This window comes from Panthera leo, chromosome B3 (genome assembly GCF_018350215.1).
Source record: "Panthera leo isolate Ple1 chromosome B3, P.leo_Ple1_pat1.1, whole genome shotgun sequence".
Lineage (NCBI taxonomy): Eukaryota > Metazoa > Chordata > Mammalia > Carnivora > Felidae > Panthera > Panthera leo.
In genome coordinates, this window is record NC_056684.1 from 115,686,013 (window position 1) to 115,702,640 (window position 16,628).

General features: G+C 46.8%; 1 protein-coding gene across 1 annotated transcript in view; it reads right to left on the reverse strand.

The window, feature by feature from the left end:
- MAP3K9 (mitogen-activated protein kinase kinase kinase 9) overlaps positions 1-16,628 on the reverse strand; it is a 75,715-nt gene that overhangs the window by 6,928 nt on the left and 52,159 nt on the right. Inside the window, exons 4-8 of the mRNA XM_042943660.1 lie at positions 10,045-10,193; positions 8,995-9,170; positions 4,641-4,881; positions 2,811-2,933; positions 1,268-1,421 (exon numbers count right to left, since the gene is read on the reverse strand). Coding sequence (XP_042799594.1) covers positions 1,268-1,421; positions 2,811-2,933; positions 4,641-4,881; positions 8,995-9,170; positions 10,045-10,193 — 843 coding nt within the window. The remainder of the gene's footprint in view (positions 1-1,267; positions 1,422-2,810; positions 2,934-4,640; positions 4,882-8,994; positions 9,171-10,044; positions 10,194-16,628) is intronic.

Genomic DNA, 16,628 nt, shown 5'->3' on the forward strand with positions numbered 1-16,628 from the left:
AGGAGGAAGAAAATTCAAAGTTAATATTTTGAAACATGAACCAAAGTTAATTTACTAAACAAGACGAAAAACATCTATAAATGAAGCAGAACCAGAGAAGCTACTGAAATGTCAGAAACATCCAGGGATTCAGCGTGACTGACTTTCAGACCCATCCTAACCCTACTCTACCCCAGGGCTCGAAGGAATCCAAACTGAGGGAGATCCTGCCTCTACAGGACCTAGCACAGCAGAGCAATTCACCATTCCTAGAGGACCATCATCGAGCCCTCACAGAGCTCAGGCAGTTCACCCTATGTACCTAAATTTTCTTTTCCAAGGTATTTGTGATTTCTAAAGCCTGGCTTCGGAGTCAATCCTTTTTGAATCAAATTGCTATTTTCGTTCTCAGCCCGGATCTGACATGAGAGAACAGATTTTGGACATGAAATCTTCTTAGTATTCGAAGGAATACCAAGGCCACTTACAGGTTCGGACACAAGTTCAGGAAAGTCTCTGAAAAGGGCAAAGGGGATTACTGCCTATTCTCACACTCAGAAAAGTCAAAAAACAGGATTCTAGCCTCTAACACCAAGAATAAGGTAGGAAATAGAAAATGCACCAGGGGCAGGGAAGAACCATCACAGCAGGTATTACAAATGCTTCCTATGAGCCAGCTAATCTTGTATGCGCTTCCCAAAATGGACTTATTTAATCCTCACATCAACCCCGGGAGATGGGTACTGGTATAACCTCCGACTTACAGATGAGGAAACACGAGGCCACACGGTGAGGCATGGCGGAGCCAGGATTCACGCCCAGGCAGCCTGGGGTCAGGGGTTATGCTCGCCACCACTACACCGCTACATGTAGCGACTGGCCTACGAAGAACCGGGACTTCAGGTGTTGGCAAACTACAACGAGGAGGCTAAATCCTGTCCACCACCCACCTTCGTAAAGTTTTACCGAATCAACATAGCCACGCTCATTCATTTACATAGTGCCCATGGTCTATGGCTGCCTTTGCACTACAACACAGGAGGTGAGTAATTGCAAAAGAGAGGATGTGACCCACAAAGCCTAAAATATTTATTATCTGACCCTTTACAGAAAACGTATGCTGAGCCCTGTCCTAGGAGGTTCAGGAAATGAGAACATTGGAAAACTGAAGCTTGTAATTTCTCAGAAAGCAATGAAACACAACAGAGAAGAAGGTATTTCATATCATAGTTTTAAAAGGGTATACCCATCTTTAAGTGGAAAGAATCTCTTACATTCTGGCTCTTACCCTTCGTCTCCCGAGGCAAGCTCCTTCTGACCAAGTGTACTTGGCCCCCACGTCCGTCCTTTCTTCTTGGGGGCCCTCTTCTCCTCCTCCTCCCCTTCTTCTTTGGGGACGACTGAGTTCCGGCCCCAGGTTTTGCTGCTTTCACCTGGTGTCACTGTGAAGAACAAAAGTTGGATGGGATCTGGAAAGAAAGATAGACAGCCCCCCCCCCCCCCCCAAACTAGCCTCTACCTCACCGGACAGACACAGACACATGCGCACGTGGACACACACGCACGGAGTTACAGGGAAGAAATCACACCTCCTCAAAAACTCTGTGCCCAAGTGGAGCCTTCAAGTCCTCAGCCACCAATCACTGAGCACTCGCAAAGTACCAAACATGGAAAAACTGCCCAGATTCTCGTAAGTCCAATGCAAAGCTGGAGCTCAGGCCAGCCAGACGGCAGAGTTCCAAACAGATCTGACTTAAAGAACTTGGTTTTGTTGGGTGGAACTGGGCGGGGAGGGGCAGTGGGTGAGGAGTTAGGAAGGAGAGAAAAAATATAAGGGGGTAAGGAAGACTTGGAAGTGCAGAAAGGAATTGTAGGTAAGAAAAAAAGATAATGAGGAACTCAAGACTATGGAGAAGGAAGTCAGGAGTAGGAGAAGGGGAGGGAACAGGCCTAGAGAAATATACTAGATAAGAGAGGAGGAACATTCTTCTGACATTGCTACCTTATAACAAGGGCTGAAACCCAAATGCTCCAGAGGCTTACATCATAAATGAGTGAATGATTCCAGACACCAAAAAATAGGGAGCTGAGGGGACTGAGGCAAAATACGGTGCATATGGACACTGCCATTGGTTCTAGCCAACTGTGGCCACGTGAAAAAGGGAATCCACTGATACAAATCGATTTTCAAGGATAGCCAGAAATCTAGGGCTTTTAAAAAAGTGAAATCTCTATCTTTAAGTTAGGGGAACTACTTTGTTCATGTACACACACACACACACACACACACACACACACACACACGTGTATGTGTAAATTCTTTTCAGTAAACACGGTGGTGAAAATAAAATCAGTCCCAATTTGGCCTATCACAAAGTCTTTGGTGAGTTTTCTTAGGAACTACACTTTGAAAACACCCTTCCCTGGGAAGCATGAACAAAAGAAAAACAGTGACGCCCCAAACATGGCGGAGAGTGCACAAGGTCCCTAGGCCAGGGTACCAACCAACCCAGGCCAGGTACCAGGGTATCTATATCACACACCAGTTTCCAAATTGCTTTGTAGTTCACTAAGGATCCCGTTGATACCCACAACCCCCTTTGCTGGGATCTAAGAGTAAAAGGTAGAGGAGGCGGTAGTAGAGCTAATGGAGAGAGACAAGAAGGAGGGCTACGGGTTTGCGTACATATGTGCATGTATATACACATTGTCGAGGAGAGGTGGCAGAAGTTATGGATGGAGCAAGCCTGGGCCAGTCGGTGGCTGGACAGAGCAGGGGACGGGTGCCCCCGGTGTGTTCTGGCCCCAGCTAATTTGGGAAACAGTCTCACACTGGATGGCTCGAAGGCGAGGAATGATGGTGGGGCTCGCAGGAGGACTGGAGCGGCTGTTGGTGAGACTCTTCCTTTTATCCATGGTGGGGGAGGCCTGAACCGTGAACTTGTGCTGGAAATCTGCTTGGGGAAACACAGACATGTGTGTGCATTAGCATTTTTCCCATACTCTAGTTCCTATGAGAAAAGTGAATGCATCCCCGCTAGACGCATTTTCCCATAATCTAGTTCCTATGAGAAAAGTGACATGTCCTGGGCTTGAGGGACAGGCCCCAGTTTCCCAAGAAGCAACTTGTTCACCTAGGAAATGTTCTCTTTCTCCCCAAAGAAGGCAGGGCAGCAGGACCAACATATGAGGAGAAGGAAAATTCACTGTCTAAGCGAATCTTATATATACAGATTTACAATAGTTGTTTAAGACATGAGACTTGTTGCGTATTCTAGGAAATCTAACTTAAAATTCTTTTTCTTGGGGTGCCTGGGTGGCTCAGTCGATTAAGTGTCCCACTCTTGATTTCAGGCTCAAAATAAATAAAAACAATTCTCTCAAAATTCTCTCTCAAAATAAATAAAAACAATTCTGCTTCTTACAATCTATTAGTACATGCCCCCTTTTCTTAGGGACCAAGGCAGGGAGACTGATGTTTCTCATTAAGTGCAGGCAGGGCAGAGTAATTAGGACTAATCCTTGGTGGGAACCTAGGAAAGTGAGGGCAATGGGGCTAATGGTCCAGACTGTGACATCTTCCAGAGGCAGTTATGGCAGAGCATGAAGAACGTAAAACTCGCAGCTCTGGATTTCTAAGTTCCAGTGTCCTCATGTATCGAGAAGTGTGAACAGCTGAGTGTTCACACCTAGGTCTCCCCACTAGATGCAGTGTCCCGGAAGGTGGGAGCTACTGTTTTCCTATGAGCCTTCCCCAGCACACGGCAGCAGTGTGGCACCACACGCAACACGTTCGAGAGGGACTCAAAGACTCCCTGTTGCCTGGCCAGAAAAAATGTGCAACATGGACACCAGTAAACATGTCCCACAAACAAAGTCACGGAATTTCATTGAATGGATTCCCTTGTCTGTACTGAAGCCACCAGTGCTTACAATCATCGGCTATTGTTCCTATTCCGCCCTTTTCCCTTGGTTCCTTACACTTCTGTAAGTTTGCTTCCCAGACCTCATAAACTTAGACTACAACGAAGTTTTTTTCATCTACATAAACACACACTCACCTCCCTCCACGGGTACACTACACCCCACAAAGATTCTAATTCACAGATTCCTTTTACTTTGCATTTCCCCAAGCCTGGACGTACTCCAGATGTGCCTTTATTCACCCAATGTGCTTCTGAAAGGTTGTGCATAAATCAAATTCTTACACATTAATCCTGATCTCCACTGCTCGCACACAACTAATTATTTAAAGAAAGCCAGAGATAAGTTATTCTGCAGAGCACGACGTTCTCTCGTCTCTGGCATACGCATGCCCCGGAATCTGCCCCTGCAGCTCTGGGCCTCCTCACCAGGCTTGCCTCACGTGAGACGTGTCTATGTGAGCCACCACGCGACTGTCAGTCCGGACCGTGCCCGCCTGTCAGGTCCACCAGCCACTAGTCGGTCTTCCTTCACACCCTGTGATCAGTCACCCTCAAAAACTCCCCTGGAGCCGGGTAGCTTTTCCGCAGGCCAGTCTTTCCGGTGAGCGGAACGGGCCACGTCCAACCTGCTCCGTTCTGAGCCCCAGAGCCCCGTCCCTGGCCGCCCCCCGGGGTCCCCTGCAGCAGGCTGCCCTGCTCCCTAACCCCCCAGCCGCCCCCAGCCCGGCCGCTGACCGGAAGGAAGGCTGATGCGGTTCCCATCCTTGAGCTTCAGCCGGCTCTTCCTGAACTTGCCCTTGCGTTTCTTCACCCGGGGCTTCTCCTGGCACAGCTGGTGGATGATGATGTTGAGCTCCCGCTCTAGGATGTCGATCTCCCGCTCGGCCAGCTCCTGCTCGCGGCGCCGCAGCAGCTCCTCCTGCGTCTTCTGCTGGAGCGCGGCCCGCGTCAGCTCCTCCTCCCAGGTGCGGAGCTCCTGCAGCGGCAGACGCAGCGGGGAGAAGACGGGGCATTCAGTGCAGGGGTGGAGGCCGAGGGCCCCCGAGGGCCAGTGCTTCCCGGAAACCTGGACAGCGCTCCTGTGATGCCCATACCCCCGGTCCCAGGAGGAGATGCAGGCCTCACAGGTAGCTGGTAAATGGACACCTGACCACGCTGGACGCTGGGGACAGGCAGGCTGGGCACGGCCACGCTGAGGACACGGCTACCGCAGCCCTGGAGACAGGGACTGGTAGTTCCCAGGTGCTCCTTGATTACTGATAAAAATTGCCTGTGATTGGAAAAAAATGGGGGGGGGGGTTGGGTAGAAAATATAATCCTGTCCTTAAATTTTACAGACTTGGGGAGCACCTGGGTGGCTCCGTTGGTTAAGCGTCCGACCTCGGCTCAGGTCATGATCTCACAGTCGGTGAGTTTGAGCCCCGCATCAGGCTCTGTGCTGACAGCTTGGAGCCTGCTTCAGATTCTGTGTCTCCCTCTCTCTCTGCCCCTCCCTCCCCTGCTCATGCTCTCTCTCTCTCTGTCTCAAAAATAAATAAAAACATTAAAAAAAAATACACAGACTTGGTTCTATTTTAATTTTTTTCCCCATTATATAAGGGACGTTTCTTAAACCGGAGCCAACTAAATGTGATCTAGCTTAAAACGTGCCCCCCCTAGAAATGAATCACCCTCCAGGCATCACCTAACACTCAAATAAAAATGTATTTCCAGAGTGATTGTTCAAAAAAGGGAGTCTTCTAAACCTCTGTTCAGTTGGTGAGTGACTCTACTGAGGCATGTAGTTTGAACTCTCCCCTTATCTCAAAGGACAACCACTTGCTCTGGAAGGACCACGACAGCACAGCAAAGAGAAGAGAAAACATTTCCCAAAGTCTTTGCCAGGCGCTTGCTCTAGTACCACTGCCCTAGTAGAAGGGCAAGCCCTCTTGCCTGCTTCCCCTTTTTCCTTCTGCATGAATTTATGAAGTTCCTGAGATGGGGGGGGAGGGGAGGGGAGGTGGTATTAGGTATTAGGAGAGGAAACAGGAATGAGAACAGAACATGTACATACAATTGTCAAATCTGGCATCTAAACTGTTAGCACTGGTTACCCAGGGCGTAAGACTGAAGTGAGGGGGCATGATGTAGTCAAACCTAAAAAAAAAATGGGCATTTCTTCAATAAAGTAGTCAGAGCAACACTTCTGTGGTCGAAAGCTACAATTTCTCCATGGAATGCTCCACTATAAGAAGTCATTCTGGACTGTAGAAAGGGAGTCTAGAGCTAGGAAAAAAGTTTGTGAACACATATTGGCAAAGCTGAGCAGTGGGTAGAGAACAAAGAGAGAACAGAGACCTGAGGGGAATAAAATATTCTGACATTTAGGAACTTTCACTCAACTTGCCCTCTACTCTCAAAAGAGTATCAAAATTGATAATAAATATTATAGAAAAGGCAGAAGTGAGAAAACGATTGGCACCTTGAAAACTGTCTTGTACATGATAGGTGCTCAGTGTCAACGCGTGAATGAGAAAGGAGGGGGAGACAGAATTCAATTTTATAAATACACGCCTTTACGGGAACCCAGATTCATCCAAAGTGTCTGAGAGATGAGCCTGAACTTTTGGACTTCTCCTTCTTTAATGAAATAAGCACCTGTTGTATGCTCCCCCCAAAACCTTGGCTCTCCTTATCCCAGTACTTTGTTTTCACCATCAGGAGAACACACATACACGGAAGATTGAGAAAAATCATTCCTGGTTGGTTGATTTTGCTGCTAGATGGGAAAGTTAAAAAGTTCAAGCTGATTTCAGCTTTCCTAAGTCATCTTCTCCTGTGCCCTCTTGTCTAGGGGATGGTTTGTGTTGTAGCCCCCTCTTTTGTGGGAAGTCAGACCCCAGTCCGGAGACAAATCCATTGTCACTATATGTGGAAGCTGTCAAGTTGAGACACGCTGAGAATGAGCTGAATCATATGGGAAACCAGGACATTTGTGGAGTACTTGCCAAAGGCACCATATATCTGGAAGACTCAAACATGTGAGTCTCCTGCTTGTGAAACACCTATTTGGGGATCAGTCTCCTAGTATGCAAATCACATTATCTGCATACAATGATTTAGTAGGAATCTCTCCACAGAGAAAGCTCATTATCCATCTCGCCCTCACTTGCCCAACTACAAGCCTTATAATGGACAGGCATCATCATAGCAAGGGCTCTGGGGGCACCTGAGTGGCTCAGTCGGTTAAGCATCTGACTCTTGACTTGGGCTCCGGTCATGTTCTCACGGTTCTTAAGTTGGAGCCCCGCGTCAGGCTCTGCACTGACAGTGCGGAGCCTACTTGGGATTCTCTCTCCCCCTCTCTCTCTGCCCCTTCCCCACTTGTGGACATGCTCTCTCTTTCTCTCTCAAAATAAACTTAAAAAAGAAAAAGGAAAAAAGAGCAAGGACTCTGGAACAAACTGGCTGAATAGTGGCCTGGAGTGAATTACCATGGGCATCATATGCAATATGGAATTAACAGCACTGACAGCACATGGTATGTAAGACAATTATATCTTATTGTGTAAGATTACATAAGAATTCATAATAATTACTTAGAGCATGGCACAGGGAACATGCTCTACGAATGTTAGCTGTTATGAGAATGGGTTTGGCTTTTCCTAGCAACTATTTACTGACAAAATCCAAGTTTCATTCTTCTTAGTGGCTAGTACCCTTATAATTTCATCAATCAAAAGAAAGAAAACCAAGAGTCAAATGATTCAACAGTCTAAAAAGAACCAGCAACTCTAGGTTTCTTCTAGTTGGAATAGCATTAGTAACAGGAACAAACTCGATTAATTACTCTGCTCCAAGGTCAGTGTCGGATTCCCCCCACCCCCCAGGTCACAAAAGATGTCATAGACTCACTCCATTCCCCTGCAGAATCCTCACTGACTTGCCAAATACTACCAGGTTTAGGACTGCTATATGGCATTAAAAAAAAAAAATTAAAAAAAAAAAAGAGTTTAATTTCTTCACATCAGCTCCAGAAATGATTTTTAAGTCATTTGTTTAGGGAAACAACAATGATATTGGAGAGAAAAAGTTTGGAATCAGAAGATCCAGGTTCAAGATTCTGCCTCTCACTATCCTGGCTGTGTGACTTTAGACAAGTCACTGACCCTCAGCCTTGAGATGAAAAAGATAATACCTGCCCTACATGCCGGGGCAAGGGCCATAACCCCCCCCCCCCCAAGATAAAAATGATACAAGGTTCTTTTATCATCAGACATTTCAAGTGAAAGAACTTGAAAGACATACACAATTTTAGCTACTGTCATTATATTAAATTGCTTCCCAAATGCCCATAATGGGGAATGAGAAGGGAAAACAGAAATTAACCAAGAGACACATGGACGCCGCTTATGCCCGCAGCTATAGCCCTTAGGTCCAGCCTGGCCCCTGTCGTAGAAGCAACATAGGTGCTGGTGTGAAGCTTCACCTCTGTGGATACTGGCTGCTAACCAGGCATGAAGGGCAAAGAGAGGAGCCACATAGGGAATGGACACCAAAACAAAAAGGTAGATCTTTAGTAAGCTAAGAATATCTGAACTCCTCAGTCAGTTTGGGCTTGAGCCCTTTTCATAAAAACACGCAGAATACCAAATAGTTTCAGAACCATAGTATTTTTAGCCCATCGCTATTTCTGATTCTGATACCTGTGCTCAGTGTTGAAGTATCCCTGTAACAAGTTAACCCCCCACCCCCAGAAGTCCACTACAGAACCAAGAAACATTTCTAGAACTTTCTCATACTTTCTGCTGGTACTTACCCAGTGGTGCTCTTCCTCTGGTTTGGACAATGAAATAGATACTCTGTAAGAAGAGCTTTGGATCATGACTCCCCTACTTGTTCCTGCCATATCCCAGAAAGAAAGAAAACGTCTATACTATTTCAGGGCATACCTAAGGCCTGGAGAACTCTCTCCATGTAAAGCCGGGAAGAAAAAAGCTGCTCTGTTACCACAGACCAAGCAGGAAGGTGGTTGTGTCGGAATTTGTCCAGAGGCCCCAGTGGGGAAGGTCCACTGATTCAATGCATGGCTTTTTCTTGTTTTATTTACCTTTTCTTTGGCCCTGAGTTGGTCAAACATCTCCTGAATCTCATGTTTCCAGTCATCCTGCAGGCAGTGGAAGGAGTCCTTGGGCATTTCAAAGAAACCAGACTCCTCTATGGTAGTTAGCTGGTCCAGGATATTTGTGAAAGATGGTCGTGAGTGAGGGTCGGGATTCCAGCAGTCTGCACGGAACACGTGAGCGGACAGAAAGCATGAATGGACAGAGACAAGCGTTAAGACTTAGAATATTACGGGACCTCACTTACCAGAAATAGTTTTCCCTCCAGAAACTGAAACACTGGGTAGGTAACCACAAATAGGGCTGGGGAAATAAAACAAGCTGCCCACCCTCAATATTATAAAGACTGAATGGGGAAATATAATGCGGCCATCCCCATCTGACTCTGTTGAGTTAGCATAAGAAAAGCAAGTCCAGAGACTCTGCCTGCGTGAAGTTCAACAGCCATGACTTCTCATGTTCCTACACGATTCCAGTCTTGACAGTGGGTAATGAGACTCGGGGCCTCAATCTCCCACAAATAAATGAGCCAGCCTTGCCCACCTCTATGGGATGATGATAAGGCAAGGATAAAAGGCACCAGGCTGGGCAGCAGGAAAAGTGAACTCTACCTACTCTCAGCTCAGACACTAGCTAATGGAGTGCACCTTGCCTCTCTCAGCTTTGGGTTTCTCACTTAGGGACCAGATGACTTCTAGAGTTCCTTTCTTCTCCGATGTTCTTTGCTTCTATATGTGTAATACACTCATTTTTTTATTAAGTAATAAAATGCTAAAGCCCTGGATAGCAGGCTTTAGTTACTGAGCCAAGCTCTACAGTCACTGTAGATGGACAGAAGGGACATCTGTGACATCAGCGAGGCAGGGTGTTGACATATCTTCAAGCAGGTCTTCCAACCACCCACAGGATTCCTCCGTGAGTGACCAATGCTTCACCTCCTCTTTCAGTAACCGACCCTGCAGGACTGTCCGCCACGTACCCAAGGGCTGCCGAAAGGTAAACTTTCTCCAGTTTTGTTCCAGCCAGGGGTCACTTACCTTCCATGAGTTTGGCAAAAGGTTCTGGGCACGTAGAAGGAATGGGAAGAGCGAGCTTGTTCATGGCCACTCCATAAGCTACGGCTAAGCCATCGATTCCTCGGAAGGGCACCTCGCCAGTCAGGAGCTCCCAAAGCAGCACCCCGTAGCTGAGCAGGGGAAGAAGACAGAAGCCACAAGGCAGTCTCACCGACAGGGCTCATGAGATCTTTCTGAGCTGCCCATACTCTTTCTGGGACGGAGGGACACCAACAAAGCAGATGCACCAATGGAATACAGACCGGAAGACCACGAGGCCGACCCACTAAAAGCAAGAGCTCTGGAGTCAGGCACACTTGATTTCGAAGGCTTGTTCCTCAGATTCCTCATCTGTAAAGTGCAAACAACACGGCCAGTCTCACAAGGCTGCCGTGAGATTCACTGAGCCACTCTAAGGGTTTAAATCCGTGCCAGCCAGCCACAGCTATTCTGCTGTTATCCATAATGTAACACTCTAGAAGAAGAGGCAGCCTCCCAAGAATACATTTTTTGTCTGTTTTAAGAAAACTTCAGCGTTAGCCACAGACATATTTCTTTGGCTTTAGAAAAGCAGAGACCTGACCACCTAGAACAGATTTTGCTCCTGTAACAGATTTCTTTAAATGCCCATTAGGTTGGATGGATTCCTGCCGCTGATCACTTAACAGAGACTCTGTCTAATTCCAAGGGGAAAGTTGCACAAGCGTGGCCGACATGGGGACAACAGAGCAGTGTGTCAGCTGTGAGGACTTCAGTTTCCTCTCCACCTTTCAAAGCCACATGAAGAATTTCTTTTCACATGTCCTGTGAGTCAGAGAATGGGGAGCACAGAATTTAGCGGAATAATTATTCTATGAATTCAGTCAGAAAGAGGCAAAATCATGTAGGGTTCAATCCTTCCAGGAATAACAATCCTTTCAGGACAAGCACCATAAGGCCACGAACAGTAAAGAGTGGCTCTCCTCATATTTTTAACACAAGCCTCAAATTTTTAAAAAATATTCATCGGTAGTTTATAACCAACAAAGTCATGTTATTTTCAAACAAAACATAGCTCAGGTGGGAAAGTGTGTGACTCTTGATCTCGGAGTCGTGAGTTCGAGCCCCACGCTGGGCATAGAGATTAATTGGAAAACAGCCTAATATTTCATCATGGTACTTTGTATGCACAAGATGCTAAGACCTTTATGAACATCATCTTAAATCCTTACCATGAACCTGCAAGATAAATATTATCCCCATTTTGCAGATGAGGAAAGCGAGGTTCAGGTAAGTTTAGCAGCATATATTAAGGGCATATGTGGAATAAGTCATGGTGGGCCCTGGACCAACTCTCAATTTCTTCTCTCTAGAATCTCCTTGTACCATTTCTCTGCTTGGTGAACTATAATCGTCTTTCAAATTCAAATGCTCCACCCTTTATTCATTCGTTTTAAACATCTACTAAAGATTTATTGTGCATCAAGCTCACTGCAGGCCAATGGGATACAAGACACAGATCTTATCTACAAAGAGACTACCGACAGGAACAGAAAAGATGTCAATTAGCACACAGAGTGGGTCACAACAGACATATTATGAGTGCACAAAGAGACAATGATGGGCCCCTGGCCACCTAAACCAGACCAGAATGGGGCCAGGAGACAGCTAAGCCCGGACTGCTGGGTAAAAGAACACAGGGATCAGCATATACAAAGCCAAGGCTTGCCCTCAAAGAATCCCAGGTGACCTGGCATGGCTCCAAAGGAGAGCAATGTGCCAACCAATGCACCAGGGCATCCCAGAAGATCCCCGCAGACGGTCCTCCAGAGTGGCCTGGCCAGTCTCCTTGGACAACGGCGTTCCCCCAGTGCGCCCTCCAAATACATCACTTTCTTTATGTATCTCAACAACCACGAAAAGCCTGATAGACAGTTACAGGTCTTGTCTTGACAGGGACTTGGCTTTTAGTCTGAGGTTGATGGCAACAATGGACACTTTAGGAAGCCTTCCCTGATGCTGCCAGTGTTACTTCACCCTTGTGTGGGCTGCCGTGGACTGTGGTTGTTTGTCTGCCAGCCAATGGGCCCTGCGAGAGCAGGGATGGTCGTTTAACCTTTGCTTTCTCAGGGCCTCGTACACAGTAGGCCTCGTCTAGTGAGTGAGCTGGTGGGAAGCACTGTATGGATAGACAGTCCCGCAGGCTGCACTGGGCGCCCTGGAGTAAGCCCTGAATTCCCAGAATAGCACTGTTATTCTTCCTGCCAAATCTTTACTGTGACTCATCCAGACAGCAGTCGTGCTGGGCAGCTGCTACCAAGTGACCTCTAAGAACTGTCCGCACTGCGGACTAGACTCCTAGGCTACGGTGACCCTCAGCTTCAGTTGTCTGTTCCTGGCATCACTGCCAACCTCCACTCTGGGGAACAAAAACCCAAGGTCCCAAAGAACCCCTCTCCTGGTGTCTGAGCCCTAACTACCTGGAAAGACAGTAGAGGATTTCAAAGATCTAAACATGGGTCCTATTTGTGTCCTCACATCTACTCTGTGACGCTTTTAGTGCTGAGTCCTAGGTGACCCATGGAGATGCCTCGGGCCACCTCGAAGAGGGTGGAGCCAGGGACTCCATCTCTCTCAGTTTCGACGAGGGCAGCCCTGCTCTCACCTGGCTTGTTTCTTTGTTCCACTGCCATTTTGTTCCATGTGAAATGCCCCACAACTAGGAGAAACGGGTCGAATGCTGCCCAAGGAAGATTCAGACAGACTTGAGTCAAATGTGTCTGCTTCACCACTTACAGTGGTGGGGCCGTGGCAAAGGAAGCTTACCTGTCCAAACCTCAGTTTCCTCACTTGTGCAACAAAGACAGCCAATTCCCACCGCACAGAGTAACTGCAAAGAATAAATAACAGTAACTACTGCTTCTCTGGAAGCTACACTCTACAGCTAGTGAACACTGTGTGCTTCCCCTTGGGAAGGTCCTGAAACAAGAAAGCCTCTGGTGGGATTTAGGGAGAGACTGCAGTGTCGGCCAAGAGCCTTGCTGAGGGACGACAGCAATCAGGGAAGAAGCATTCCTGGGGACGACTGAACCAGTTAGTTCTCCTCTGCCAATGTTCCTCTTTATTTCTGTAACAGAAGGTGGTGATGTAAATGAAGACTTGGCATTCCTTTGGCAGGAATAGAGTCCAAGAAAGGAACTAAAGAATGACACATTAGATGTGTCTGAGCCCCCGGGAGAGGTGGGCAGGAGAAGCCCACATGGTTTACCTCAGGTTTGACCCACTCTGATGCCCTCCCAAGGTTGAGAGAAGGTCAACAGGCCCTTTCAAGACCTTGTACAAGCGGCCTGGAGGTACCAGCTCAGCTAAAACTCTGCCTCAGTCCCTCCCCCAACGGGGAGCCACCCATTCCCATAGTGCTGTCAGTGATTTCCCAGGCGTCCTTGCAAACCTTGGGGAATGCACCCTGTGTCAATGATTAACCACCTCCAGAGGTATGGTAATGCCTTCCACCATTTGGTGGGGTCACGGGTCAGGGAGGGGCGCTCTGTGTTCTCAAAGTGAGGAAAAGCATCAGAGTAGATAGCAACCCAACCAAAGGCACAGCAAATCCACACCTGAGCTGGACCAGGACTATTTTTCTTATTAACCTATGTTGTCTCTAAGACACACATCCTGAAAGGAGAGGGTGTCCCTTGAATGGGCTTCTGCACTTGGTAATTGGCTGTGACCCCACATTCCAGAAACCATGCTATTTAATAATTGTTGGTGAAGATAGTTGAACTACCACATATGAAAGCACTCTGTAAATTGTGAAGTAACACAAAACTGTTCTTGTTGTTGTTGTTAACCAGACCTCATTCAAAACGATGATTTATTTGTTACTATATATGTAATATATACATGAATACATAGACATGGTAAATATTTACTAATATGGTAATATGCGCATGCTATATTACATTATTGTTTTTTTTTTTAAGAGAGAGAGAGACAGACAAGCAGGAGAGGGGCAAAGAGAGAGAAGGAGACACAGAATCTGAAGCTGAGCTGTCAGCACAGAGCCCGATGCAGAACTCGAACCCACAAACTGTAAGACCATGACCCGAGCCGAAGTCAGACACCCAACAGAGGTGCCCCTGTATTATATTCAAAAGCAGCTTACAAAACAGAATGATCTCATTTTAAGGGACGAGTAGATGAGCACAGGAACAGAAATAAACGCACCAAAATATTATCAGAAGTTATCTTTAGAAGTGAGTAATGGGTGATTTCTTTTTCCCTTTTTTTTTTTCTTTTTGTTTACCCATATTTTCTAATTTTTTTTCCTATGGTGAACACATTTTACTTCTATAATTTTATTTTAATGTTTATTTATTTATTTATTTTGAGAGAGAGCCAGGTAGGGGCAGAGAGAGAGGGAGACAGAGAATTCCAAGCAGGCTCCATGCTGTCAGCACAGAGCCCAACGCAGGGCTCGAAACCACACACGATGAGATCGTGACCTGAGCTGAAACCAAGCATCAGACGCTTAACCCACTGAGCCACCCAGGCGCTCCAAGTTCTATAATTCTGAAAACTTAAAATGCCTCCACTCCATCCCCCCCACACCAGGCAAGAAGTCATTATAGGAGACCACTAACCACTGCACTCTGTGCACACACAACCAAAGGGAAAGGTTTTGTCAATTACTCCTCCTGAGGCGGTCTAATCCAAGCACATCAGGAAACACATTTAGTCGAGGATCTGGGCCGTGATCATCATACCCTCCATCACAGCATGTGGAAGAGACCCAGAGACCTACACTCGAAAAGCAGTAAGACAAACTCAGCTGGCCTTCGGCACACAGCAATAGAAGAGGCCCAGAGGCCCCAGACCTTGAGGAGTTCCAGGAGGGGTGGAGGACGGACACAGGCTCTGCCCAGTACCTGGCACACAGTAAATATTCCACAAACATTTCCTGAATGAGTAAATGAGTTACAAGTCGATTTGTGAACAAACGTTGTCCAAGCTCCTGGGCATGTGTGGGCCCTCTCTGGGACATCCTGCTGAGCCCCAGGCCTAGTGGGCCAATCATCCCGGAAGAAGCTGCCCGAAATGCAGGCACAAGGGTATACAGATGGCAATATGGCTAAACCACAAAGTTTTCAGAGACACATATTTAGTTCCTTTTTTTTTTTTTTAAACTAGGCTTCACACCCAGTGCAGAGCCCAGCATGGGGCTTGAACTCACAACCTTGAGATCAAGAGTTGGACACTTAACTGAGTCACCCAGGCACTGCTCTGATTCTAACCACAGCTTTGTCTCTACCACCTGGATGAACTTAGACAAATGACTTAAACCATCTAAGCCTCGGTTACCTTATCTGTCAAAATGGAAATAATATCCTCTACTTTTGGGGATTCTTGTGAGGAATAAAACGAGATAAAACAGAGGTATAGTGGGGTGCCTGGGTGGCTCAGTAGGTTGAACGTCCAACTTTGGTTCAGGTCATGATCTCATGGTTCGTGAGTTTGAGCCACATGTCCGGCTCTACGCTGACAGCTCAGAGCCTGGAGCCTGCTTCGGATTCTGTGTCTCCCCTTCCCTCTGCCCCTCCCCTACTTGCACTCTGTCTTTCTCTCAAAGAAAGAATAAAACATTAAAAGTTTTTTTTAATGGGGTACAGTATTTAGCATAGAGCCTAGCTCATAAGCATTTGTGTGGGTAGCAAATACTGTCACCAGTGTATGCATATTGTACATACAGCAATGGGCACAAGTTTTCCTCGGACAAAGGTTTGAGATCATTTGGAGCCACTTAGGTAAGTAGCCTCAAGGAGTAAAGGCCCATCTAAGGGGTTCCAATACATTGTTCCTTGCAGGGAATACTGCAGCGCGGAAGCTAAGATAGCTGGAGGGAGCACAGTGAATTATGTCTTCAAACCACATTCCTCGACCGAGATGAGTCAGGAAGCTGAAGTCCTGGGAACAACTCTAAACTGAAGACCTAGTGGCAGAGCAGACCACATGACCATTTCCAAGCCACCTCATCCAAAGTGCTACTGATTTGGAGTTTACCTCCAAGCCATTCCCTTCAGAGAGCAGAATAACTTCATCAGATGATTCACCAAAGGCTCCTCAAGCCTGCTTTCAGGATCTGTGGTTGAAAGGCAAGACCTGGAGGTTAGCCTTAGAACAAGGACACTTTGGGTAAAAGATGAATGGTCTTGCCCTGTTCCTTCCATGATGGACAAACTCCTACAATGGCCTTGCTCTTCCTTGCCGGCCACTTCTGTCACCATGAAAAGACCTTACATTAGATATTGGGGCTTTCGCTTCCCACTAAGAACGTGCCTGCATACCTGCAGCAACTCTGTCCAAATCAGTATAGCGACAGAAACTTTTGGCGTCTGTGGCAATAAAATCTGTACAATTTCAGGGCCAGGCTGGAGAAGAAGCCTAGCAGGAATACAGGAAGTAGAAAACAGTAATGTTACTGAGAAGTCATGGTTTCCTAGGAAGAAAGGTAAGATCAAGTTGAGTGTGGCAAGTAGCTGATTGTCCCCCATATCCACTCTCCCCTTCTTCCATCATAAGAGTTTTAG